This window comes from Rhinatrema bivittatum, chromosome 11 (assembly GCF_901001135.1).
Source record: "Rhinatrema bivittatum chromosome 11, aRhiBiv1.1, whole genome shotgun sequence".
Taxonomy (NCBI): domain Eukaryota; kingdom Metazoa; phylum Chordata; class Amphibia; order Gymnophiona; family Rhinatrematidae; genus Rhinatrema; species Rhinatrema bivittatum.
Window position 1 is genome coordinate 55,232,850 of NC_042625.1, and position 25,184 is coordinate 55,258,033.

A 25,184-nucleotide genomic window follows, 5' to 3' on the forward strand; every position below is an offset into this window, starting at 1 on the left:
ATAGACTTCAATAGTAGCTCTCTCAGGAGAGGCTCGTTTCATTTTCAAAGTATTTCATTTAAAATTGAGCCCTGAGCCTACTAATGTGATAGGAGGCTAATACAGCCTCCTATCACATTAGTAGGAGACTTTATGGAGAGCACATTTAGACAACTGGTTTAGTTTTTTTTAAATACAAATTAATTAACTTGATAACTTTTATCTTTTGTGTACTTTTATGGAAGTCTAACTTGATGTTTTTGGTAGAACAGCTTAATCAGATTAATTTGACTCACTGGAAATTGTTGTGGTCCAGGTCGCAAACTTCTCTCCTTGGGGATCCTTTGTTAGGGTCACGGTGCGGGCCACCGCTTTCCGTGTCGGCATGCTGGGGCCAAGGCTGGTGGCCGGTTGGGCCTGCCCGCTTCGCAGCGGCGTCCCCACGAGGGAGACTCCACGAGCCTCAGAATCCAGCCCCTCCCTCCTAGGCGCGCACGCGCAAGGGAGCCCAATTTAAAGGGCTTTTCCCGCCGGACCGCAGGCCACTCCCTGAAGTGACAACAGACGCTGGCAAATACTTAAAGCCGGCGATTGCTTCAGTCAAACGCCTTGCATTGAGGTTCCTTGGTGGTAGCTAGTTGCTGTGCTCTGCTGACCTTTGCCTGCTTCCTCGTTTGGTTCCCGGTCCTGCTTGTGCTTCGTTCCAGCTCCAGATCTTCAGTTCCCGGTCCCGCTTCAGTTCCGGATCTTCTCCTTCAGTTCCTGGCATTGCTTCTCTGGTTCCTGACTTCTGCTTGCTTCCGACCTCCCGTGCTTGCTGCCTGCTTCGACCTTGGACTGCCTCCTTCATCTCGCTCTCTTCGCCTAAGTCCCAGCGGCCCGGGTCCTCACAGGCTCCTCCCGGGGGGACCTCAGGCTTCCAGGGTGAAGTCTTCTTCGTCTCGCCAGTCACCTAAGTCCCAGCGGCTCGGGTCCTCCCGGGGGGGGGGATCTTGTTGCGAGCGGGGTGTTTAGTGTGCCCATGGGCCTCAGCCCGACACAGACCTTCCGGGCCGAGCCAAGGGTTGACGGTGGCTCCGCATTGCTGACGGTCTACCCTCCGCCAGGCCGGCAAGCTCCCAAGGCCAACATACGAGGATGTTGGAAGTTGAATGGTACTCCGACCATTCCGAGCCCTTTCGGACCTGCTGCGAGCAGCATGGAGCAGCAGGCCTGGCCTGAGGTTGAGGGCAGACGGACCTTGACACGAAGACAAGAAGATTGATGCAACAGTATCACATGGCACGAAGACTTGGGCTGAAGACATGACACCAGGACTATGAAGAAGTGACACCAGGATCGATGCAACGGCATCGCAGACGAGACTTGACACCAAGGCTGATGCGAAGACATCACGGACCAGTGGTCGATGCGACGGCATCCCGGACCAGGGTCGATGCAACAACATCAGAAACATGACGCTGAAGGGCAAACATGACGAGGAACTTGGGATCCAGATGAGATGAGAAGCAAGGAAGGCGGACATTGGCACTGTCTCTCAGGGCGCCCTACTCAGGCCACCCGCAGGACTGAGTCGCGGACCACCCTGTCCACTATGCGCCCTACACAGCCCTTGCAGACTGGTCACGGACCACGAGGAGAACTGGACAGAGCAGGAACAAACAACCAGGACATGACGGCTCAGGAGCACAGGACAACCGTCCACCAGCAGGCTAGTCCACTCAGGAGTACAGCATCTGAGGGACCCCCGGCCTACCGGACCAGAAGGCTCGAGAGCAAAGACGAGACGTAGGAATGAACATTCAGGAAGGCAGGAACACCAGGACGTAGAAGATCAAGACACCTGGACGAGGACCTCAGGCATGAAGACATGACATGGCATGACAAGAAGACATCACGATGAGGAGCTCCACAAGACAAGACGACCTTACACAGGCTCTGGCAGGCAGGAGCCTCCAGAACGAAGTCACCACGATGCAAGGCCCTGGACAACTGACGGAGCAGCCCTTTATAGGGCTGAAGCAGGAAACAGTCACCAAGGTGGGGCCAGGACACTTCCTGTGTCTGGCCCTTTAAATGTTGAAGGAAGACGCGGCCGCACGCCTAGGAAAGAGCAGGAAGCTGTGCAGGACCGCGGACAGCGGCCTGCACCGACGCACGACGTCAGAAGAGGCAAGGCTGGCCTGGGACGCAGGCCTGATGTCGGCAGCAGCTCCAGCCGCCACTCCAGCCCGGGGCTTTTGCGGCCTTCAGCTGCGAAGATGGGATCCACGCCGGGGGCAGTCCCAGCCCAGAGGAAGACTGCAGCTCTGACCGCGTGGGAAGGCCGATGGTGGCGTCCTGCCGCGTCGGCTGAAGACACAGCAGCATGGGGCGAGTGGCCTGCTCGCGGGGAAACCCGCGGGCAGAGTTCATGACAGATCTGGGCTTCCAGGGTGAAGACTCCTGCTCGATGCCTTGCTGGTATCCGCCTCCCGGTCTGCTTTTTCTCTACGGAGTGCGCTTCCTCTTCCACCTCTTCACTCCGTCAGGCCGGCCTAAGGGTCGACCTCCACGCTCGCAACAGAAATGTAATAATAAAGAACATGTAAAGTACAATTTTTTTGACTTGAGTTTTAAGTATAATGATTTTGAATAAAGGAGTAGTTAAAGAAATAAGCTCTTAGAAAAATAAATGTTGAAAAGTGTTAAAATTTAGGTGAACCTGCAAAGATAAGTAATATTAAAAGGTGAGAGTCATCAAATGAGAATATACAAAATTTTCTATAATTTAAAGAAAGGAGATGCAAAGAATTTGGCTGTAAAAATACAAATTAATTTGATTTGCCAGAATGCTGTGAGGTGAGACTGACATCAGCATGCCAGTAAAATCAGATGTAGAATTTTAAGAAAATGACAATAAAAAATAAGAAATTTAATGTAAATAGTTAGGATTTCATGTACCAATTGAGAAATTAATAAACCCTGGCCCTTAGGCAGAAAAGTGCATGGCTGTGTGCACATGGTAATGCATGGTGGTATGCACATTTTTTTCTGTACACATTCTCTCAATTTAACAAAAACCTTTTAGTGCATAAAAAAGGGGGGAAACAAATGTGAGTAAAAATGTGCAAACAAATTAGCACTCTATGCAAATCTATTTTAATGAAGGCATTAGGTATTTATCCCCAATGCAGAGGTGTGTAGGCTTATATCAGGTCATCTTAATGCTGGAAATATAACTTCTGCTCAGAGGTGGCGTAAAGTTTCCAGCCTAGTGTTAATCTATGGCACTGAACTTGGAGTTTATAGTGCTTGGCCCCTGTTCTCAGGATTTATGTGCAGAAGTGCTGATTTGTGAACAAATTGTGTTAGCATTTTTTTGAAAACTCCCAGAGCATTAGCAAACCATTAGCTTATTGCATCAGGAGTTAACTTTTTTTTTTTTTGTAGCACGTCAGTAAAGAAAATGTGTGCTGAAGCTCAGTGCACATCATTTACTCACATCCTATTACACTGGGCCCTATGTTAGATGAACAGTCAACAGTACTTTCGGGCAGGGTAGAAGCAGTGACTGAGACAGGAAAAGGAATCTTTAGTAGGGCTGAGTCTGAAGTGAGTAAAAACTCAGAAATCTGTTCTGGTAAGGAGTGGCTATAATCCTTGGAATTAGGGTTAATTAAAAGTAAACGAGCTATATTTTACTAAAATATCAGTGCTCATTAAAGGACATAAGGTTAAATAAGAAATGTGTGGCAGACCCCATGGCCCTAAGGTTTTCATCAAGAAATAACAGTTCAGCGAGACTTCCATTCCTTTTCATCCCCTCCCAACCTGGAGGGTTATGATTGGTTGTCTCAGGGTTCTTAGTGAGGCGATCAGTAAATTCGGTGTGGTCATTTTTAGTTAGCCCTTGGGGAGGCAAGTAGCTCTTTTCTGTTCCCCTTTCAAAGTGGAGTTTTTAAGAGGAGGTTCCCCCTCAGTACACTCCCTGTCTGAGAGGACCTGCCTCATTTTTGGACATAGATTTTTTGCCGGATTCCTTTTGGATTTTCATTCTGGGGAAAACCTTGGGAGCAGGGGCTAAAGACCTGTGAGCTATCCCTCTCCTGCCTAGGGGAGACAAGAAGCAGTGACAGCACTACCCATTGCGGGATTTTTCATGGCTAGCATTATCCTAGTTTTTTGTAATGGGACTGTTGTTTCAATCTTGAACCCTTTTGGGGGGGAAGGTAACCCCCGGACCCAAAGGGCAAGGACTGGAGACCTGTGAGCCTTTTTCTGCTCCCTAGAAGAGGCAAGCACCAGTGACAGCATAGCCACAGAGAAACATTTGGAAATAAGGCATTCCAATTTAGTTTGTGGGGAAGTTTTCATCCACCCCTCCTCACTGGGAAACAGGGCTAGGCCAGCCCTGTTTCCCATTCTCCACAGAACTTTTCCTTTAGAGAAGTCACAGACCACTGAAATTCAGGAAAAAAAAGACCAAGATCTTGGCAACCTCTCACAGGATCTCCACCCAAAGGGATCAGGACACAGGCTGGGTGACAAGGAATTAACAACTGGACTCAGACAACATTTTTCTGGTTCTAATGGGATTCCCTCACAAGTAAGGTTTCCCTGGCCCCCTGGAACAGCTTAGGCACTTAAACCATAAGTGATAAACTCAATTGCAGGACTCTGAGAGAAAGGACGTATACCCAAAGGAAGATTAACATGTGTAGGTCAGGTGGCTGTAATCTCACCCATCTGAATAAAATTGGACTATGATTTAACTTTAAAGAATTAGTACATTACCTATTAATTAAGTTGACTTAGAAAATAGCCACTGCTATTACTAGCAACGGTAACATGGAATAGACTTAGTTTTTGGGTACTTGCCAGGTTCTTATGGCCTGGATTGGCCACTGTTGGAAACAGGATGCTGGGCTTGATGGACCCTTGGTCTGACCCAGTATGGCATGTTCTTAGGTCACATCCTAGATTTGGCCTTTACTTTCAGTATGCACAGGTAACGAGGAAATTGGGTCTGCTGTGAGCTTGGCAGAAATGAACTTGTAGTTCAAGTCCTAAATCCAGGATCATTACAGTCTACAGGTGAGCAGGTCCCAGTGTAAGGCAGGACTAAGTTATAGGACCAAGCTTTGGTGGCAAAAAAGCTGGGCAATCTTCAACTTGTGATAAACACTTCTTGTTCCAGTAATCCATTTTTACTGTTCTCCAACCAATCTAGCATTTCAGAAGCAGGCTTTGAGGCTGTCATTGAAGTTGTTCCCTTGGGGCTTTGGTCTTTTCCTGTGTTCTCAGGTAAGTCCCCTAGACATGGAATCCAACCTCCAGCCTAAACCATTCCCTGTTCAAACCGCCCCAATAACCAGACCTCATGTTACCTGTCTTCCCCCTTAGGTGATCTCCAGGTGTCACAAGACCAGCTTGTAAAGTACTGCCTGTGGAAGGCATGGATTTTGGCAGGAGCATGAATGTTCTCCACATGCTTCCAGGATCGCCAAAGCAAAAAAAAAGCTCTAAAGAATCTGACTCGCAAAACAAAACTACCCTAGTTAAGGGGAAAAAAACCCCAAACCCTCTATTCCCATCTAGTACTGATTTTTTTCTACATAAAATATACCTACCTTTGTGTGAATTTTAATATGGATATGTGCAAAAGTAATACACACAAGGAAAAAAATCCTAACAATAAGTACATGTGAACAATACATGTAAATCCTCAGCTCAGTAAGTGATGGCTGTCAAAAATGCAAATAGAATGTTAGGAATGATTCAGAAAGGAATGGTAAATAAAATGGAGATTTTGTTTTAGTATGTGATTGCTCATCCTTCATCCAAAGGCATCAAAGTGGCTTGCATTCATATAGTACATAAAATATTGAAATCTAAAAACAATATGTTAATTGCTGATTTAGGGATGTATGCATCCATAACATAAAGACCTCAAATACAGAGCAATATGCTATGTTCAAGAAACCTAGCTAAAAGCAAAGGTAATATCCTAATTTCTTTCTCTCAATTCATGGTGCAAATGCATCTTGAGTAGCATGTGCAGTTGTAGTCACCCGCATCTAAAAGCAGTTTGTGAAGAATTGCAGGAGGATCTTGTGAGACTAGAAGATTGGGCTTCCAAATGGCAGATGAAATTTAACGTGGACAAGTGCAAAGTGATGCATATAGGGAAAAATAGCCCTTGCTGTAGTTACACGATGTTAGGTTCTATCTTAGGAGTTACCCCCAGGAAAGAGATCTAGGCGTCCTAGTGGATAATACATTGAAATCGTCGGCTCAGTGTGCTGCGGCAATCAAAAAAAGCAAACAATGTTAGGAATTATTAAGAAGAGAATGGAAAATAAAACGGAGGATGTCATGATGCCTCTGTATCGCTCCATGGTGAGACCACACTTTGAATACTGTGTGCAGTTCTGGTCACCGCATCTCAAAAAGGATATAGCTGCACTGGAGAAAGTGCAGAGAAGGGCAACCAAAATGATAAGGGGCAAGGAGTGGCTGCCCTATGAGGAAATACTAAAGAAGTTAGGGCTGTTCAGTTTGGAGAAGAGACGACTGAGGTGGGATATAATAGAATTCTACAAAATCATGAAAGGACTTGAATAAGTGAATGTAAATCGTTAATTTACTACCTCAGACAATAGAAGGACCAGGAGGCACTCCATGAAGTTAGCAAGTAGTTCATTTAAAACAAATTGAAGAAAATTATTTTTCACTCGGCACATAGTTAAACTCTGGAATTCATTGCCAGAGGATATGGCTACAGCAGTTAGTGTAACTGGATTTAAAAAAAGGTTTGGATAAGTTCCTAGTGGATAAATCCATAAATTGCTATGACTGTAATTAATAAGCAATAATGGCTTGTGATCTATCTAAATGTTTGGGTACTTGTGACTTGGATTAGCCACTGTTGGAAACAGCATACTGGATTTGTTGGACCCTTGGTCTGCCCTAGTATGGCATATCTTATGTAAAAAAAAAAAATACAGCAGAAGTAGAAAGAGTACAGAGAAGGTCAATGCAAACGATAATGGAGGATGGAATGGCTCCCTTATTAAAAAAAGATTAAACAGATTAGAGCTCTTCTGTTTGGAGAAGGGGTGAATGAGAAGTAATGATAGAGGTTTATAAAATCATGACTGGGTTTGTAACAAGTGATTACAGGACAGTTTTTTCCCCTTTGAAATAGTACTAAGACTAGGGGACACTTCATGTAATTAACACATAGCAGATTTAAAAGAAATCTGAGAGAGTATCTTATCACTCAATGCACAATCAAGCTGTGGAAATTATTGCCGGAAGATTTGATCAAGGCAGAGCTGGGTTTAACAGAGGTTTGGACAAGTTCCTGGAAGAACGGCCCATGAGCTTCTATTAATCGGGTAGATCTGAGAAAGCCACCACTTATCTCTGGGAGTAAGCAACAAGAAATTAATCTATGCTTGGGATCTGCCAGGTACTTATGAGCTAGTTTGGCCAAAGTCAGAGCCAGCATACTGGACTGGCTGAATCTTTGATCTGACTCAGCATGGTATATCTTATGTTCTTATGAATTGAATTTTTCATATGAGATCCTCAAAATAATTGTATTCCAGGAAGACACTGCAGTTGCCACTCCATGTATTACTTTTTAGACGTTTCTTTTCTTCTGTCTTGGATGAACGGGGGCATAAGAGAACTGACTCGGTTCTTTCCTCTTGGACCTGAGATGTCCATGATATCTGGTCTGATTGACTCCTTCCTAATGTCAGCAGCTCAGATGCAGGCACTAACTCCTCATTTCTCCATGGCTCGGCAGACAAGAAGGAACCTTTCTCTGGTAAGCCCAAGAAGCTATACATCTTTGGAGTTTTGAAATCTTCTTGACTCCTGAGGAGTGTATCTTTCCATCACAACTAGTACTATACAGTTCAGGAGCTCTTGGCATCCTAGCCCTGAATGATAACATGGGCTGAGTAACGCTGAGTGGAGAAGAGCAGATGGGTGTTTGCACAGTGTCTACAGGGGAACCTCGAGTGTCTGCAGTGGAAGACATGGAGTCTGGTAATAGAGCACCTCACAGAGCAAGAGGGGCGTTGATAGAGGTGCTTTGTTAAGTTGCTTAACTCAAGTATACAAACAATTCCATTTTCTGTTGCTGATGGAACCTTTGAATTGGAAAAACTGCTGGTTGTCACTTTGGAAGAGCTGTGGAAGGCCATTTCAGATTTAGGGAAGTTGCTTTCTGGTCAAATTTCTCAAGTGATGGAGCATTTAACTGCTATTAAGGTTAAGGGTTTGAATACAGAACTCAAATGTGTAGGACAAACTTGTAAGAAAATGGCAGAGCTATTATGAAAGACAATGTTCTTCACAGAAAATTGGAGAATTTGGATAATCTGGTTCAGAATAGGTCTTTAAGATTTATTATTTTTTCCTATGGTGGTTTTTCTTAACACAAATACAATAAAAGCAAAGATTACATAACATGTACTCTACAATTCCTTATGCTGTAAGGTCTTCTTTGCAAAATATTCAAAACCTTTTTATCAGAATGCCCTACCCTCCCTCCATCTATACTACCCACTTAGCGAAGGGCTCCCAAATCTTTTGAAAATTAGGTAGATTATCCCTCCTAAGCACTGTGAGTTTCTCCATATGGTATATATGCTATAAACACTTGAATAATCCAAGATCGCCAGCTACATCCTTCTTTTTCAAGCATACAGACACTTCAGTCCTAGCGGCCAATAGAATGTGTGGGAGCAACTTGTTAACTAACCTTGGGAGCTCAGCCAACACAGCATTAAGTATGTAAGTCTCAGGCTTCAGTTCCAGTGTGAAGGTTATTTCCTTAATAACAGATTTAATCCTCCCCCAGAAAGGGCCCAGAACCAGACAACACCAACAGATGTGTGCCATACTGCCTAAACCACCATACTCCCTCCAACATGCATCTGAAACCAAAGTTATATATCTTTTCAGTCTGAGGTACAGGATACCATATATAGCAGTGGTTCCCAAACCTGTCCTGGAGGTGCCACCCCCCTCCCACCAGCCAGTTGGGTTTTCAAGATATTCACAATGAATATGCATGAGATAAATTGCATGTACTGCCTTCATAGTATGCTAATTTTATCTCATGCATATTCATTGTGGATGTCCTGAAAACATGACTGGCTTTGGGAGCCTCTGACTATAGTAAATCATGTTATGTATTCTCGGCCAAACTGGCCAATTATAGAGGATTTTGCAGCCGGCCTAAGAATATTTTCCCAATCCTCCTCAAATATACCCTTTGTCCCCCTTCCAGTCAACCAGTTTTATCCCAATGAGTCACTTTAGGGTCCATACCAAGGCCACTCTATTTATAAGTTATTTATGTGGAATCGTATCAAAGGCCTTACTGAAAATCCAAGTATACTACATCTAATGCTCTGCCCTGATCCAACTCCTAATTCTGATTGAGTTTGAAACTCAAAAAGGAGCCAGGTACCTCTTCCCATCCCCCTAAATAAAGGTGAAAAGGAAGACAATTTTTGTTCTGGCCCTTAAAAATATCTGCTGGCACCCAAGTTTTTAAAATATTTTTACACACCTTATTTTATATACACTTATCACACATGCTGATATGAAAGAGAGGGAGTAGGGGCACCCAACTAAGTCAAATTTTAAAATAGAATTTACTCCCCTTTTGCAAAACCTCTAATTTAAAATAAATGTAATTGGATCATGGGAGGGATTGGAGTGGGTGGGTTTCTATTGGAGTGAAAATTGTAAAAAATATACTTGCAGCTTCCTACTGTTGCCCTGGTGTGCCCGGAGTTGTCTGTATTATGTTCATTCCTCAATAAACAGATTTACACTAAAATAAATGTAAATTTCCCTTTTGCAAGTTCAGTCCACAGATTGGGGGATGGGGTGCACTGCTGCTTGAGCTTTGACAGAGACCACATGAAGCAGGCAGATGGGTACAATATTTATTTTTCAAATTGTTTGACCACCCCATCCAATAGAGGATACAGTGATATACAACACAATCTAAATACATCAACCAAGTCACTGACTTACTTAAAATAGTTTAATTTTCTAACTATACATAACAAATTAATAATAATAAAAATATCAGTCAAAATTAGCTTTATACTTATTTGGGTAGTGTAAAAAATTACCCATAAGCAAGGCAAAACATACCAAAGAGCAGGAGTAGTCTACTAGTTAGAGCAGTATGCTAAGAAACAGGGAAGCCAGGGTTCAAATCCCGCTGATGCTGCTTGTGACTTTGAGCAAATCACTTCCTCCTCTATTGCCTCACGAACACATAAAGAGGCCGATTTTAAAATTTAAGCACGCGGGGTACATTTGTGCGCGCTACTCGGCGCGCACAAATGTACACCCGATTTTATAACATACGCACATTCCCGCATGGGTCGGCGCGCCCAAGGGGGTGCATACTTGTGCACCTTGCATGCGCAGAGCCCAAGGGGAGCCCCGATGGCTTTTCCCGTTCCCTCCAAGGCCGCTCCGAAATCTGAATAGCCTAATCACCTTCGGGTCATCCCCCTCTGTCCCATGGGAACCACGAGGACCCCTGAAGTCCGTCCCCATCAACCCCCCTTGGAGGTTGGGACGGGAGGTCCTGATCCCCCTGGATGCTCCTCCGGCTCATCTGTATCCGTTGTGGAATCTGGACCTCCCCTGGTTGTCCGAGGCCGGAAGGGCCGGGACAGACTTTGACCGCTTCCCCGCTCCAGGCCCCGGGTCAGGAGTGGGGGTATCATGGAGCCTCTTCCTGGCCAGCCTGCGGGCCTTGAATGCCTTGTGCATTAAGAGCACAAACTCGGACCCGAACGACGAATCCGAAGTCGCCCTGTCGTCATCCCCCTCAGAGATCATAGAATCAATTGGGCAATCGGGCCTCGCAGGTCTGTCCTCCGCAGGGACCCTGCGCTGAGGTGACAACCGCGGAGGGAGGTCGTCCTCCCCACGATCCGATGGTATTGTGGACGTCTCAGCTCCCCGAGGTGAAAAAATGGCTGCCGTTCCTGCCAAAATTGAAGTGCCAGCATTTAAAATGGCGCCCGTTCCCGGGCTCCCTGGGAATGGACCAGCACTGACCGCCGACCGCTTACCACCCCGAGTCCCTATCGGAGCCGCAGACCCTTCCTCACCTCCTGAGATGCAGGAGGAACAAAGGCTGTTTCTGGACAGCCGCACCGGCACAGACCCGCAGGCCCGACCAGCAGACCGCCGCGGCATGCTCTGCTCCGGTGAGGGAGAGAAAAGAAAAAACAAAAACAATAATCCTCCCGCGACGGTGATTCGGCGCTCGGCCCCCACCCCCCCCCCCAGGAAGGAAGGGAAACAAAGGGGAACAAGCAGCAGTCAACAAAATCCTTACTTTTACTTTTTTTTTTTTTTAAATGTTACCGATCACCTGGGTGTCACACCCAGTGCCGATGATGCGCCGGTATATGGGGATCCTCCACTCATCAGCGGCCTCATAAACCAGAAGGGATGGTCCCCTCAGGACCTTGCAACCCTCTGGGAGGCGTAACCACGGACCAGCAGGCAAGCCTCTGAGGTCTGGAATCCTAACCTTATTGTCTATCCCCATCCCCCCCCCTTTTTTTTTTTTTTTTTAAGACTACCACCTAAAACCTAGGCCTCAGCACAGACTGTAGGTTTTGCACCCCCTCCACCTGCTAGGAGACAGAAGAATACTGCCAAGACTGTAGGTGGCACCAGCCTAGATATAGGCGGAGTTTTGGTTTGTAAACTTCTGTCTCCATCTGCTGGGGGGGGGGGGGGCAAAACCCAGGAGTCTGGACTGATCCAAGGACGTACAGGGAATGTAGTATTTTGAATGAAGAGCAGGGGTTGGCTGGGAGGATAGTTACTGGTCAGGACAGCTGGATTCCTGCTTCAGTTGGGCGCGGGACGGCTGAGGGGGCAGACAAGGAAAAATTTCCCTCCCTCCCTCATTTGTGGTATGATGTATATAAGCTGTGTTGTGATCAATTTTCATTGTCACGGTGGTGGCGGTTAACCCGAGCCCAATATCGTTGATTTTGTTATTGTGTTGTTAAAAGGCATTCGGGGGGGGGGAAAATCTTGTGTAGCGTGGGGCTGCTACATGAGATGGCCAAAGAGCAAGAGGGGGGCCGATGCTCTGAGGCCGGGGTATTTACCCACGCTGGTGTGAGGTGGGGTAAGGCAAAAGGACTACATCGGAGTAGCTCTACCACTGGGTCGAGGTGGGGAGCAAGGCATTAAGAATGTGGTAAATGGGGGAGGGGTACATTTGTATTGTATTAACTGTTAGGGGCTCGGGTTATGTTTTAATAAACTGCGGCCTTTATTTAACCAAGAAACAAATTGTGTTGTTGTTTTTTGAATAAGTTGAAAGGGAGGGGTGGGGGATGTAATGGGAAAGCGAGTCTTGCCTCTCCCAGTTATAATCTTTCCTCTCTCCCAGACTCTGTGATGGCCTGACCGTGGTCCCCAACTTTTTTTGCACCAGGGACCGGCTTCAAGCAAGACCATTTTTCCATGGCCCGGCGGGGCTTTGGTCATATGGGGGCGGGGTTATGGAGGGGGTTGGATTTTAGTGCACACTTATCATTTAATTATGACATTTATAATGTGAATGTGACTCAACTCACCATAGGTTCTCACATGCATGGCACACTGACCCATGATTGTCACGGGGCTAGATGTAAAAGTACAGTTTGTAGGCAAATGTATGGATAAGACACCAAAGAACGTCCAAAGATTCCTTTGAGTGGAGACGAGATTTCATACAAAACGCCCGACTCGGGCCGAGTTTCGCCCCACTTGGGGCTGCCTCAGGGGCTGTATGCTGATGTTAATAAGGTATTCTTATGCTAGACATCAGATTTATGAAGATTCTACTGCCGGTAAGACTGTGCGCGGTCTCCGCTCGAGTACATAAAAGATTCTTTGGTGTCTTATCCATACATTTGCCTACACGGCGTTTTTAGACAACCTACCCTCTTGCTTCATCAGCAAAGTACAATTTGTATCCACGGGAACCCCCCTGACCCACAATAATGGATGTAAAGCAGAATTACGACATTCCCCATACAACTCACCCTACAAAAAAGGTATTCTGGTTCTGGTGACATCTCAGTAACAGCAACTCAAACTCCTTCTACTTCCAGACTCAATAGCCCTACTTATGAAAAGACAGCAGTTTACCACCAATGCATGTCCTTTGAGAAAACACAACAAATAAGACCGATACAAACGCTTACATGCTAGTAAAATATCTCATCTCGGTAACAGACACAGAACTGACCTAACATACTCCCAGGATCTGTAGTAATGCACATAAACTAATCCGCACACAGTTACACCTGTATTATGGAATACACTCAAACAGGAGCAACCCTATCTATGAAAAGGCAACACTACAAATATTAAATCAGGTCCTAAAAACCAATACACCTCTTATTAGGAAAACAGAACTAGCAAGCAGCTATAGATCCCCACACAGAAATAATTGTAAAACTATACTAATAAGCAGAATAAATGTTTCAAAACAGCTATGAACAGAATAACATCCAACAATTAAAAACTCATAAAAACTATTAAACATTCTCCAAACACCAATAAAATATTTCAAAAAAGCAGACATCACACAATTAAAATGGCAGTCAAGAAAAATAAACTTAAAAAGCCACCTTTACTTACCCCCTCCAGCAGCTCTCCTACTCCCCTTCCCTGCAGGCCGTGGCACACAGCAGAAGCAGCAGTAGAAGCTAAGCTCTATACTCATGGTCCTCTTCCTTAGTGACCATGTCTTTCACACACACACCATACCAGTCATGCCCCCATGACCAGTTTCTGTCTCTCACACACCAATCATCTCCCAAACAGTCTTTGGCACACACACCAGTCACCTTCCTGAACAGTTTCTCTCATGCCATACACACACACACAGGCTTCCCACTCCTGTGTTCTACTTACATATATGGGCTTCTCACTCTCATAATCACTTTTCTCTGTCTCTCTCTCTTTCTCTCACACACACACACACACACTCACCAGTCTCTCACTCCCATGCTTGTTCTCTCTACATGCACAGGCTTCTCATTCCCATAATCACTTTCTTTCTCTCTCACACACACACACACACACACTCACCAGTCACTCACGCCCATGTTCTCTTTCAGGTATACAGGCTTCTCACTCCCATGCTGTGTCTCACACACACCCAGGTTTCTCACTCCCATGCTCACTCTCCACGTGCACAGGCTTCTCATTCCCACACACCAGTCTTTTTCTCTCACAAACACCGTCACCTTACCAAGCAGTCTCTCTCTCTCATGCATGCACACTCACCCAGGTTTCTCACTCCCATGCTTTCTTGTCCAGGGAACAGCCCTGGCCAAGGGTTAACTGTTGTGGAGCCTTTATTCTGAGGGAAAGCATCTGGAGACTTGGAGCTTGCCCGATCTGTGCACAGCTCTCTTCTTTGAAAAAGGAGCTGACTGAGGTTAAAGCTCAATTAGCTTCAATTACAAGAATTACACCCACATTGCATTACTCAGAAAATGATTCCCCAATACCAAAGAATAACCAGGAGTCAAGAAAAAGAAATACAGTAGACTCAGGTAGGATAACACATGTGTCCCACAGTCACCCATTCTTGACAGATGGGAAGCCAACAAGTATACCCCCCCACTCAAACAGGTCATTTAGTAAATCATTAAAAACCAGGATTACGGTGGGCTCTGATAGAATTAGACCTGTAACAAAGAGACACACACAGTATCAAATGCAACAAGAACAAAAAGCCTTCCCTATATTAATAACTGAAGAAGTTCTAGAGAAAAACATTGAAGTGTTACCAGAAAAGGGAAAAAACCAATGCATGCAGAATTTCAAGATCCATAACCAAAAGACAAAGCTAATTGAGATGGATAACTCTGGCATCAGTGGCACAACTGCAAAAGGAAAGAGTGAAGTGAATAACAAATCTCAACTAAAGTCACATAAGGAGTACAGGAAAAGCAATAACCTTAAAGAGAATACCTGGAAAGATATGACCACAAATGCTCATAGTTTGGGAAATAAAATCCAAGATCTGCAGGCCCTAATGACGGAGGCAGAATTGGACCTTGTTGCTATCACAGAGACATGGTTCACAGAATCTCATGATTGGGATACAGCAATACCAGGCTATAACTTGTTAAGGAAGGACAGAGTGGATAGAAAAGGGGGAGGTGTGGCTCTTTATGTCAGAAATAATATCCAAGCATCTGAGCTGCAAGGAAGTTGGGGCAAGGAAGAAGCACTATGGGTCGACCTAAAAAAAGATGATGGAGCATCCATTTATACTGGAGTGGTTTACAGGCCTCCAAACCAAAAGGAAGAGCTGGACAGAGATCTGGTTGAAGACATCCATAAGATAGGTAAGAAGGGAGAAGTGGTGATCGTTGGTGACTTTAATATGCCAGATGTAGACTGGAAAATCCCATCTGCAGAATCTAAAAATAGTAGAGCGATAGTGGATGCCATGCAAGTAACTTTGTTCAAACAAATGGTATTGGAACCCACAAGAGAAGGAACCATACTCGACTTAGTGCTCACTAATGGAGATAATGTCTCTGATGTCAAGGTGGGCGCCCACCTCAGCACCAGTGATCATCAAACAGTATGGTTTAATATCACTAAAATAATATGGAAAAGAAGCACAAAGACCAGAGTTTTACAGTTCAAAAACACGGACTTTGAGGAAATGGGGAAATACCTAGAGGAAGAAATAAATGGATGGGAGAATGAGAGATGTGGATCAGCAGTGGACCAATCTAAAAGGAGCAATCACCAAGGCAACTGCTCTATATGTTAGAAATGTAAAGAAAAGCAAAAGAAAAATTAAACCTATCTGGTTCTCAAAGGAGTTGGCTGACAAAATTAAAGCTAAAAGAACAGCATTCAAGAAATATAAAAGATCCCAAAGGGAGGAGCACAAAGAAGAATATTTGATTCAACTGAGGGAGACAAAGAAATTAATCAAGTTGGCAAAAAGTCAAGCAGAAGAGAGGATTGCCAAGGAGATAAAAAATGGTGACAAAACATTTTTCAGATACATCAGCGAAAAGAGAAAAGTCCAAAGTGGTATAGTGAAATTGAAAGGTGAAAATGATCAATGTGTGGAGAGAGATGAAGAAATGGCAGAAATATTAAACGAATACTTCAGCTCTGTGTTCACTAAAGAAGACCCTGGAGAAGGACCATCTCTACACAACAAGAAACTGGAGGGAAGTGGAATAGATGAAAATCCTTTTACAGTAGAAAATGTATGGGAAGAGCTAAAGAATCTGAAAGTGGACAAAGCCATGGGGCCTGATGGGATTCATCCAAGGATACTGAGGGAGCTCAGAGATGTGCTGGCGGGTCTGCTGTGCGACCTGTTCAATAGATCCCTAGAAACGGGAGTGGTGCCGAGTGATTGGAGGAGAGCGGTGGTGGTCCCGCTTCACAAGAGTGGGAACAGAGAGGAGGCTGGTAACTACAGACCGGTTAGCCTCACTTCTGTGGTGGGAAAAGTAATGGAGTCATTGTTGAAAGAGAGAACAGTGAACTATCTACAGTCCGGAGAATTGATGGACCAGAGGCAGCATGGATTCACCAGAGGAAGGTCCTGTCAGACAAATCCGATTGACTTTTTTGACTGGGTAACCAAGGAATTGGATCGAGGAAGAGCGCTCGATGTCATCTACTTGGATTTCAGCAAAGCTTTTGATACGGTTCCGCACAGGAGACTGGTGAATAAAACGAGAAGCTTAGGAGTGAGTGCCGAGGTAGTGACCTGGATTGAAAACTGGTTGACGGACAGAAGACAATGTGTATGGTAAATGGAACTTTCTCCGAAGAGAGAGCGGTTTTAAGTGGTGTCCCGCAAGGATCGGTGTTGGGACCGGTCCTGTTCAATATCTTTGTGAGCGACATTGCGGACGGGATAGAAGGTAAGGTTTGTCTTTTTGCAGATGACACTAAGATCTGCAACAGAGTGGACATGCCGGAAGGAGTGGAGAGAATGAGACGGGATTTAAGGAAACTGGAAGAGTGGTCGAAGATATGGCAGCTGAGATTCAATGCCAAGAAGTGCAGAGTCATGCATATGGGGAGTGGAAATCCGAATGAACTGTATTCGATGGGGGGGGGAAAAGGCTGATGTGCACAGAGCAGGAGAGAAACCTTGGGGTGATAGTGTCTAATGATATGAAGTCTGCGAAACAATGCGACAAGGCGATAGCAAAAGCCAGAAGAATGCTGGGATGCATAGAGAGAGGAATATCGAGTAAGAAAAGGGAAGTGATTATCCCCTTGTACAGGTCCTTGGTGAGGCCTCACCTGGAGTACTGTGTTCAGTTCTGGAGACCGTATCTACAAAGAGACAAGGACAAGATGGAAGCGATACAGAGAAGGGCGACCAGGAAGGTGAAGGGTCTTCATCGGATGATATATGAGGAGAGATTGAACAATCTAAATATGTACTCCCTGGAGGAAAGGAGGAGCAGGGGTGATATGATTCAGACTTTCAGATACTTGAAAAACTTTAATGATCCAAAGACAGCAACAAACCTTTTCCGTCGAAAAAAAATCAGCAGAACCAGAGGTCACGAGCTGAAGCTCCAGGGAGGAAGACTAAGAACCAATGTCAGGAAGTATTTCTTCACGGAAAGGGTGGTGGATGCCTGGAATGCCCTTCCGGAGGAAGTGGTGAAGGCTAAAACTGTGAACGACTTCAAAGGGGCGTGGGATAAACACTGTGGATCCATCAAGTCTAGAGGGCGTGAATAAAGTGGAGGCAGCAAAACACTGCATGGAGCGGCAGTAGCCACAGAGGCATTCAAACACTGCACGGAGCGGCAGTAGCCACAGAGGCAAACACTGCACGGAGCGGCAGTAGCCACAGAGGCATTCACGGAGCGGGATGCCAGTGGCCAGTAGTTAGTGTTCCACCTTCACGGAGCAGAAGGATGGAGGGCTGCTATCTCCAAAAAAATAAATAAATAAAAAAACAAAACAAAAAATAAAAACAGGGGTGGGTAAGAGTATGGGGCAAGAGTGTGGCCTGCTTGTTACAGCAGTTGCTACCCCTAATTGAGCTGGATGTCACTTGGATGCAGATACGGCGCTGCTCTCTAAATTGATGGTGGGGTGGAGGGGAATTAGGGCTGGAGGGTACTGGAAGCCAATAGTAACAGGTGGGAGAGAGAAAAAGGGAAAAAAAAATGGATAAGTGCGTAGCTTGCTGGGCAGACTAGATGGGCCGTTTAGTCTTCTTCTGCCGTCATTTCTATGTTTCACCCCCACAACACCAGGTTTCTTACGCCCATGCTTTCCCACATACCCATTCTTCTCACTTCCATTCTTTTTCTCACACACACACACACACACACACACACATCAGTCACCTCCCTGACTAATGTCTCACACTCTCACATACACATCAGTCATCTCCCTGAGCAATCACTTTCATTGTCTCTCACATACACACACACATCAGCTCTCTGACCAGTCAATGACACACAGGCTGGCTGGCTGCTTCTCTCTCTTTCTCTCACTCATTTCCTCTTCCCCCCGCCCTGGAGCACAAATGGTAGCTGCAGCAGCCTCCTCCTCCAGCCCGCGCAGGCCAAGAAAGAAGAATCCCATCGGCCGCGGGAGGCTCATGCTGCTGTCTCCTTTCCCGATTACCGGCTGCTTTGATTGCTCGGGGACCGATGCTGCAGCCGCCGCTGCTACTTTATCACGCGGCACGGCTCTTTCTCCTTCCCGCGCACCGCTCCGTGTATCACTTCCTGTTCCGGGTCACGGGGGGTGGGAAGAAGAAAAGGCCCAGCCGCAGGTGCCACAGCTTCTTTTTGCACCACTGCCGTTCCCACTGGGCTTGAACGTGCTGACAGCCCGGCGGCAGCGGGAGAGACCGGGAGCGCGCAACACACCTGCCTGTGCTTGACGGCGCCGCGGACCGGCAAAAAACTCCCACGGCCCGGTCCTGGTCAGGTGGTTGGGGACCCCTGGCATAGATGACAAAGGAGCTTAACATTCTGCATGTTTCTCTATTTTAGCATGTTACAGAAGGTCTGCATGATGTGCATGAATTTCACACTTACAAAATTTGCACATAGCCTTACTCTCATTGCTGAAAACAGGCTGAATCCATGCTTTTAGTTCACGTTCCTCTTCCCACGCTCTGCAGTACTTTTTACCATATTTAGCCCAGTTCTTTACTTTAGCCATAGTAGATCAAAACCATTTAGTAGTGTAGCAGCCAAAGACAGAAACAGTAGGTATGGACAGGCTTTCTTACAGAGGTGATCTTCTGCAGGGAGAAGAAATGAAAGGAAAAAAAAGCAAAATTAGATGAAAGCAAACGTGGTATAGAACAAATATAAAAAATAGCATTACAAGTTTCCATGTCACATTTTTTACCTGTAGTCAGCAGGTATGGACAAGCTTTCTTTTGTCAAAATAAGGATTTTTTATAAAGGTGATCTGCTGCAGGGAGAAGAAATGAGAAAAAAAAATAGATGAAATCAAGTGGAGTAGAACAAATTAAAAAACACCAGCCCCTCACACTCATTCCCTCCTCTGAGCATATCTCTGGCCCCCCACACACTGATTCCCCCCTCCCAGCACATCTCTGGCCCCCCACACTCTCATTCCCCCCGCCCTCCGAGCACATCTCTGGCCCCCTACACTCTCATTCCCCCCTCCGAGCACATCTCTGGCCCCCCACATTCTCAGTCCCCCCTCCCAACATACTAATTCCTCCCCTCCTGATACCTGGCTGTAGCTGCACAGTCTGAGGATTCCTTTGCTGTTGCGCTGCTGGCCTTCCCGTTCCAAGTCTGCCAAAGTGCAATGCTGTGCATGCCGTGCCGGTTGGTGCTGGGTCTGCCCACAAAATGTGCTCGTGTCGTGTGAATCAACTTGGTTTGCAGCTTTGCTCTGATTGGCTTACTGCTGCAATATAGGGATAGGGTGCGCCTGCTATGGACAGGCTTCAAAGCAGCAGCAGCCAATCACTGTAAAATGATTCAGAGCACAAGTCCCGCCCAACAAGCCCAAAAAAACGCGACTGTCAGAAAAAATAGCCCAATTGAAAGCAACCCGCGAATCGGGACAAAAAAGACCGCGAATAACTACAAAAAGAAGCCCAATCTCGCGCTTGGCAACACTGGAGATTTCTCTAGTAGGTAAATGATACTGGTAGAGTTTCTGCTGTCCTGTAGCGCTTTCAGTTTCCAATTGTAACGGCTTCAGAATGAAGCTCATTATTTTGCTACGCCTGAGGGATTTCCAGACTTTTCTCGCTAATATATTTTTCCCTTTCCTCTTTCTTCCTCTCGGAGCTTCTTTGATATCTGTTTTCTTTCAGTGTCTAGGCTGTCCTTACTACTCTGCCTGCCTACTTCTGGTAACCTTTCTCTAACAGCAACTTTTTTTCCCCTCTCTTGTTCTTCTGCACCTCCCTTAGCCCCGGCATGCTTCCTCATTATTCCTCCTCCTCCTCCTTTTACTTCACCACCTCTCCTCTATTCTGGGAGTTCTCGGGAACTTTTTTTCTTTCTCCGCATTCTATCCCGTGTGCCTTTTCCCTCCTATCTAAGAAGGCAATTGTGCTCAAAGTTATCTATGATACACCAGGTTTTATCTAGTGTTCATATTTTTTTTCTTTTATTTGCATCTATTGCATTGTGTTTGATAGAAACGATTTGGAGGGTGTTTTATTTAAAGTCACTTGTATCCTGCACCCTCCAAAATTTGGAGCGGGTAACACAAAACATCCAAAAAATTCATAATGACGTTCAGTACATACACATCTAAACAATAACTCAAGGTAAAATTAACTTATTAAGTACATGATAATTGATCAACTATTGGAATCGGTTGGTATTACATCTTTAAAGGCTTGATTGAAAAAATGAGTTTTTAGGGCTTTCTTAAATTCCTTTGGGTTACTGATATTGTGAAGACGAAATGGTAGGGAGTTCCACAATGTCGTGCCCAACAATTGAGAAGGCCCATTCGCTAGTGCAATAGAGACATGTGGTGGGAGATGTTAAGTAACTGTTGTTGAGATGCATGTAATGTTTTGCTGGGGGTGTATACATAAATGTTGCTTATGTCCGGGGGAAGCGGTATATTACTTATGAATAATGGTAGCCAGTTTATATTGAAATCTCCATGTCACTGGTAGCCAATGGAGTGAAAAAGGAACTGGTGTAATATGATCGCTTTTATTAGAACTAGCCAGTAGTTGTGCTGCTGCATTTTTGTGATCTGTAAAGCACAAAGGGTATTTTTGTGGTAAACCAATGAAAAGTGAGTTATAGTAGTCTGATGACAAAATGAAAGCTTGAAGAACCATTCTGAAGTCATTCTGATCTAGAAATGGTTTGAGGTGTCGTAGCATATTTAATTTCAGGAATTACGTTTTTGTAATGTGTGAAATGTGGTGTTTCATGGACAAAGATGAATCAAATGTGACTCCTAGGTTCCATACTTTTTTAGGTATATGAAAAGTTTGATTGTTGTAGGAGAGTCTGGGATCTCATATTTAATACAGTATCCTAAAATGAGAATTCATTTTTTTTTATATAGTGCTAGCCAGTTATGAGAGAACCAACTTTTGACACTTCAGAGACAAAGTGTAGCAAAATCAACAGTGGTCCATGAAGTTTTTTTTTAAGGTGAAAAAAATCTAAATGCCTGCATAAATTTTGTAAATGATACCAAGATTTGAAAGAAAAGTACATAGAGGAGCTATGTAGATGTTAAAGTGCTGCAGAAACGACAGAGCTTTGTCGTACACCTTAATATGGTGCCAAGACGAGGAGGAAACTTTGTGCACTTGGTAAGATTGGTCAGAGAGATAAGAGAACTAGGAGAGCACTGACTCAGATATTCCAGCATCAGTCAGGCAGTGTGAGGATGTTATAGTTTATTGTATCAAATGCTGAGCTTATGTCTAGTATAATTAACATGTCACAGGTACCAGTGTCAAATCATCTAAGCATGGTATCAGTACCGGATAATTGAAGAATTTCTGTATTGAGGTAACATCAGAAACTGAATTGATATTAGTTGGTGACTGAATTTTTGTCAAGAAAGGAGCAATGGACAGCCGGCGCCATTTTGATTACTGGCATGGGCCGTCCATTGCTCCTACCATGTGACAGCGGCTGACCAATGGCACCAGTAGCCCCTGTGACATGGTAAGGGCAAAGGGCCATCTGCGCCATTTTGATTACTGGCAGTTGACAGCCCAAGTGCAGGAGATCGCTCCCGGACCCCTGCTGGACCACCAGGGTTTTTTGGCAAGTCTGGGGTGGGGAGGGGGTCCAGGAGGGTGGGAGGTTGTAGTTAATTAAATTTAAAGGGTTGGGATGGGGTTTTTTTTGTTTGTTTTCACACAGAAAGAGAACAATACATGTTTTCTGATCTGGGGAGTGGACCAAAATGGCCCTCCCCAGACCCGAAACGAAATGGGGACAAAAAAAATTGTATGTGCTCCCGTAATTTGCTCCCTAAGACGCACAGACGCCCAGGAACAGAGCCGGTTTAGCACACTTTTTTTTTTTTTTTTTAATTTTCCTGCTCTGAATCCTAGGTGTCTTATGGAGCGAAAAATACGGTATTTTACATTCTTGAGTTTTTTCATTGCCACCCTGTGTACTCTATAAGCAAGGTTATTACTATTAAATTTAGTTTAGTAAAATTTCTTAATTGCTTCATGCACTGGCTCTAAGTGATTTACAAAATATATATAATATAGTCAGAAAACAAAACATTACATCACAATCATATATATACAAAATTAAAAATAAATAAATATACAACAAACAACCTAAAATCAATATGAACCTAAATCTAATATTTATGTGAATGCTTACTTAAACAGGCTTTTATTATTTTTTGCCTGACCAGGGGAACCCCGATTTTTACCCCAGGCTCCCAAACAGTAGCATATCAGAGATGGCGTGCTAAGGGCATCCATCTGTTGGGTCATGTCCTGACTCCTGGAGGTACAATCTTGTCCTTTGCTGACCTTCGGGAGCACTATGACATTCCTATTACAGAGGTATTTCCTTATTTGCAGTTGCAGCATTATGTGGGCTCTCTGCAGGCCTCTCATTTTCATTCCCTAGATACTATTTCTTTCATTTGAGAAGGAGCAGGTGCCTTCGCTATCACAATACTATAAGCGCCTCAACAGTTGACTGTTGTGGACACGTGTTCTGTTCTGGTTGACAGATGGAATAGAGATGGGGTCTTTACGATTAATGGGTATATAATTAAAGCCTGTTTCAAGCAGATTTCCCAAATCTCGGTGAGTTCGTACTTCAGAGAAATGCAATACAAATTTTTGCGAAGGAGCTACATTTCGGCACAGGGGGCCTTTCATCTCAGAATTTCCATGTCCCCAGCTCGTGTACGTTGTGGGAACACTTGGGGCACATTGTCCCACGTTTTTGGAAATGCGCTACTATTCATAATCTTTGGGTTAAGTTGGTTTGGTACCTAGAGACTTTACTGGGGGTCCCTGTCCCTATGTCCCCCCCCTGTGGTTATTCTTTGGTTGCATTTCTCCATTACACATTTGTGGTATGGGAACCCGCTTGCTAATTCGTAAGGCATGTTTGGTGGGGAAGAAAGTTATTTTACTGCACTGGCGAGACCTGTCTCTTCCTTCGTACTGGACCTGGCGCAACTGTTTTCATTGAATGATGCTCCTAGATGCTGCAACAATGTGCCATTCTCCACGCCACAGGAAGCGTTTTCTAGACATGTGGGATGCCTATTTACAATCTCTTCCACAGCATGTCCGTAGTTCTATTCTAAATGAGTAACTGCATCTTGACTTTTTTGGACTGAGGTTACTTATCCTTTATGCCTGATGAAAGACTATACCTTCATAAGTGGACCCTGAACTCTGCAAGTTTGTTTGTTTGGGTAATTAAGGGGGTGGGAAGGCGGGAGGTTTAGGGGAGAAAATGGAATCTTTGTATCCTTTGTACATTTATATATAGGAGAGTGGCTCAGAAACACACCACTCTCCTCCTGTTATGTTACTTTTATAACATAATAAAAATCATTTTACTTAAACAGGCTTTTAACGCTATTTTAAATGATTTTAAACACTCCATGAGACTTAGAGACGTGGGGATGGAATTCTACATTGTGGGGGGCTGCCAACAAAAAGGCACCGTCTCTCATGGTTTCCGACCTTGCTGTATGCACTGTGGGCACCTCAAAAAGACCCCTTTCTTGTGATCTGGCTACCTGGTAGGCTGATAGATTCGTAACAAAAAGTTGATCCATGGAAAAGAGGGGGTATTGAGAAGATTGTAAGTCAGGAGCAAAGTCTTAAGAGTGGACGCTATAGCGATTGGGCAGCTATTGAAGATGATGCAGTGTAGGGGTAATATCAGAACATTTGGTTCCACTGAATAGCTGTGCTGTGGAGTTAAGTAAGAGTTACAAAGGTTTTATAGCTGTAGGAAGTAAAACACACTTTTCCCCTTCGGGAAAGATAAAACGGTGAACGAATAAGATATTCAGCAAAAGGAGTATTTTTTTATTTAGCATTTGCAAATGGATGCATACACAAATCAACACCAGCAGGTGTCAGTCTTGCAGGCATGCATGCTACTGATACAAGGGATATAGATATATATATATATCTATCTCTTAGTTCCTCTTTTTGTCTTTGCTGTTAACTTGTCCTGGTACATTTCGAGGGGGGGGGGGGGGGGGCTGCTCTCTCTACTTTCCTAATTCTAGCGACTTACCCCTGTTTCCTCTGGAACAAGAGAAGGGGGGTATGGGGGCTGCTTTCAACATTTTCTTTCTTAATATTACAGCTAACGGTTTCTGCAGAAAGATTGGACTTCACAGAAGCTGTGCAGGCAATTGTGCACGTTAGTTCATTACTTAGGCCTGTTCATGGTCTTAATGACAAGGGGATTTTTACTCAGGTATTGTGTTTTCTATAAGAGGGGATTTCTGGAGAATGTGTTTTAATACTGTTATCTTTCTATTATAATAAAGCTTTGTAGTTAGCCGGCTTCCAGCAGTTTTTCACAACTTCTAGCTTCCTCTTTTTGCACCATAGACAAACTACTACATGATTTCTAACAGCAAGGTTATGCTTTCTCTTACAGCTTCTACATAAAGGT

At 44.7% G+C, this 25,184-nt stretch overlaps 2 protein-coding genes across 13 annotated transcripts in view; one reads left to right on the forward strand and one right to left on the reverse strand.

Annotated features, from left to right (window-relative positions):
- Positions 1-19,484, reverse strand: part of BICDL1 (BICD family like cargo adaptor 1) — an 89,926-nt gene extending 70,442 nt beyond the window's left edge. Inside the window, exons 1-2 of the mRNA XM_029571788.1 lie at positions 19,432-19,484; positions 19,134-19,321 (exon numbers count right to left, since the gene is read on the reverse strand). Of these exons, the coding sequence (XP_029427648.1) occupies positions 19,134-19,139 (6 nt within the window). The 5' untranslated portion in view covers positions 19,140-19,321; positions 19,432-19,484. The remainder of the gene's footprint in view (positions 1-19,133; positions 19,322-19,431) is intronic.
- The window catches only part of CIT (citron rho-interacting serine/threonine kinase), a 424,741-nt gene that overhangs the window by 32,082 nt on the left and 367,475 nt on the right, over positions 1-25,184 (forward strand). For 8 of the 12 annotated variants that reach the window (XM_029571775.1, XM_029571774.1, XM_029571781.1 and 5 more), the window contains exon 1: positions 20,051-20,198. The exons of 1 other annotated variant lie outside the window; for it this stretch is intronic. The gene's annotated coding sequence lies outside the window, so the exon portion shown is untranslated. Of the gene's footprint in view, positions 1-20,050; positions 20,199-20,723; positions 20,843-25,184 lie in introns of those variants that run through there. 3 more of the 12 variants (XM_029571777.1, XM_029571776.1, XM_029571780.1) reach the window with 2 other exon arrangements.